Source organism: Parus major, chromosome 27 (assembly GCF_001522545.3).
Source record: "Parus major isolate Abel chromosome 27, Parus_major1.1, whole genome shotgun sequence".
Taxonomy (NCBI): Eukaryota; Metazoa; Chordata; class Aves; order Passeriformes; family Paridae; genus Parus; species Parus major.
Genome location: NC_031796.1, coordinates 729,422 through 731,560, shown reverse-complemented (window position 1 = coordinate 731,560; position 2,139 = coordinate 729,422). Strand labels below are relative to the sequence as shown.

At 70.7% G+C, this 2,139-nt stretch overlaps 1 protein-coding gene across 1 annotated transcript in view; it reads left to right on the top strand.

Annotated features, from left to right (window-relative positions):
- The window catches only part of GPR179 (G protein-coupled receptor 179), a 15,404-nt gene that overhangs the window by 3,333 nt on the left and 9,932 nt on the right, over positions 1 to 2,139 (top strand). Inside the window, exons 2-4 of the mRNA XM_033520008.1 lie at positions 7 to 583; positions 1,298 to 1,406; positions 1,544 to 1,700. Coding sequence (XP_033375899.1) covers positions 7 to 583; positions 1,298 to 1,406; positions 1,544 to 1,700 — 843 coding nt within the window. The remainder of the gene's footprint in view (positions 1 to 6; positions 584 to 1,297; positions 1,407 to 1,543; positions 1,701 to 2,139) is intronic.

Genomic DNA, 2,139 nt, shown 5'->3' with positions numbered 1-2,139 from the left:
CCGGAGCCCCCGGGGCCGGGCCACCCCCGGCGCTGCGGGCAGCCCTGCGAGCCGCCCCCGAGGCGCTGGCCCACGCCGCCAACTTCCTCAACATGCTCTTCCAGACCAACGACATCCGCGAGGCCAGCGTGGCCGAGGACGTGGAGTGGTACCAGGCGCTGGTCCGCAGCCTGGCCGAGGGGCACCCGTGGGTGCGCAGGGCGGTGCTGGCCCTCGACGCCCACCCGCTGGCCCCCAAGCCCCGGCTGATGCTGCAGGCCACCAAGGGGGACGGTCAGATCCTGCTGCAGGACGTTTCCAACTCCGCTCCCAGCCTGGGCAACCTCAGCTGGGACAACGAGTGGTTCAACGCGCTCAAGTCGCAGCGGGCGCCGGGGCTCCGCAAGCGGGTGCTCAGCAATGACCTGCGCAGCCTGGAGACCCCCAAGTGGCAGCGGGGGGACAGCTACGTGGGGGACCCGGGCCACGTGCGCTGGTCCCCGCCGTTCCTGGAGTGCCGCGAGGGCCGGTTCCTGCCCGCCTGGGCGGTCACGCTCTCCTCCGCCTTCTACGGGCTCAAGCCGGACCTCAGCCCCGAGTTCAAGTAAGCGGAGGGCGGGTTTGGGGGGCTGTGTGTGCGTGCTGGGGGTGAAGCTGGAGGTGTCACCCAGCTCGGGGTGTCCCCAGTCCCGTGTCCCCTGCGTGTGCCTGCGGGTGTTTTTACACATCTCCAGGCACGGGGGTGATCCCTGTCCCCTCTCGGTGTCCCCTGTGCTGCCCACGTTGCGCTGCCACCCTGCTGACACTGCCGCGCTGGGGTGGGTGAGCCGGGCGGGGACCTCTCCTGGGAGCTGGGGGTGTCCCCGGGATTGGGGGGGTCCCCACTGCGCGAGGGGGACCGCGCTGGGGAGGACAGGAGTCCCCGAGCGGGGACACGGCCCCATTTCCAAGGGGAAATCCGTGTCCCCTTTGCAGACCCCAGGGGACAGCGCTGGTCCCGCGGGGCACGTGGGGGGCGCCCCGGCGGCCCCCATTTCCCGATGGGTTGCATTAAAACCCCTCTCGAGGGGCAGAATTCACACACCAGGCTGCCTCTGCCCGTGCCCCGGCTCCAGCCAGCCCAGACACGGCTCCGAGGGACAGCTGTCCCCTGTCCGGGGCTCTGGGGACATCGCTGACCGCTGTCATTGTCCCCCCCTGTGCCCCAGCTCCACCGCGGCTGGCCCAGAGACAGCGCTGGGGCTCGGGTTGGGGTCACGGGTGGGGGGACAGGGATGCCCCACGCCACCCCCTGCCCTGACCCCGTCCCTGGTCACAGGGGGGTCGTGCGGGTGGACGTGGAGCTGCGGGATGTGGCCATCGACCAGTGCTCCAGCGGGCCGGGCTGGTTCTCGGACACGCATCGCTGTGACCTCAACAGCAGCCAGGTACCGGCCCCGGGCACCCCGCACCCCGCCAGGACCGGGGTACCCCGCACCCAACCACCCCCCGGGCTGCCCGGGCCCCGCGTCCCTCCCTCCGGCCTGAGCTTTATCCTCTCTCCCGATCCATCTGCTTCGCTCAGCTGCTCTCGCACCGCGGCGAGAGGTTTATTGTGCAAATCTTCCCTCCCCACCGCCGTGTGACCCGGCTGCTCCCTGCTCGGCCACCGCGGGGACGGCGGGGACAGCGGGGACAGCATCACCCCACCCCGGGGGGCGCGACAGCGGAGCCCGAGGGGGGCTTGGCACCCCCAGGCAGAGCGAACCCCGCAGCCCCCCCAGCCTCGGGGGTCCCATCCAGAGCTGTTCCCAGGAGGGAAAGGCGTCGCCAGCTCCTGTTTCCTGCCCAGCGATGCCTTACGGAGGGCCGGGCTGCGCTCCGGGCATCCCTCCAGGGAACAACAATGCCCGGGAGCGCGGCCGGCTCGGGGCTGGATGCGGCCGCGGGGGATTAGGGAGCGGGGCCCGGGCCGGGGCTGCCGTCACGGCCGGGCAGGATTAGGGCGCTCGGCTGCATTAGGTGTCCATTTAGGTTTTAGGGAGGGATTTGGGGCCAAGCTTTGGCTTTTAATTCTGAAATGTTTAACCACTGATTCCTCACGGCTGTGGGGGAGGATGGTGTGGGGTCAGGTGTCCCTGAGCTGGGGGCTGCTGGAGCCCCTGGGGCGGGGGGATTTGG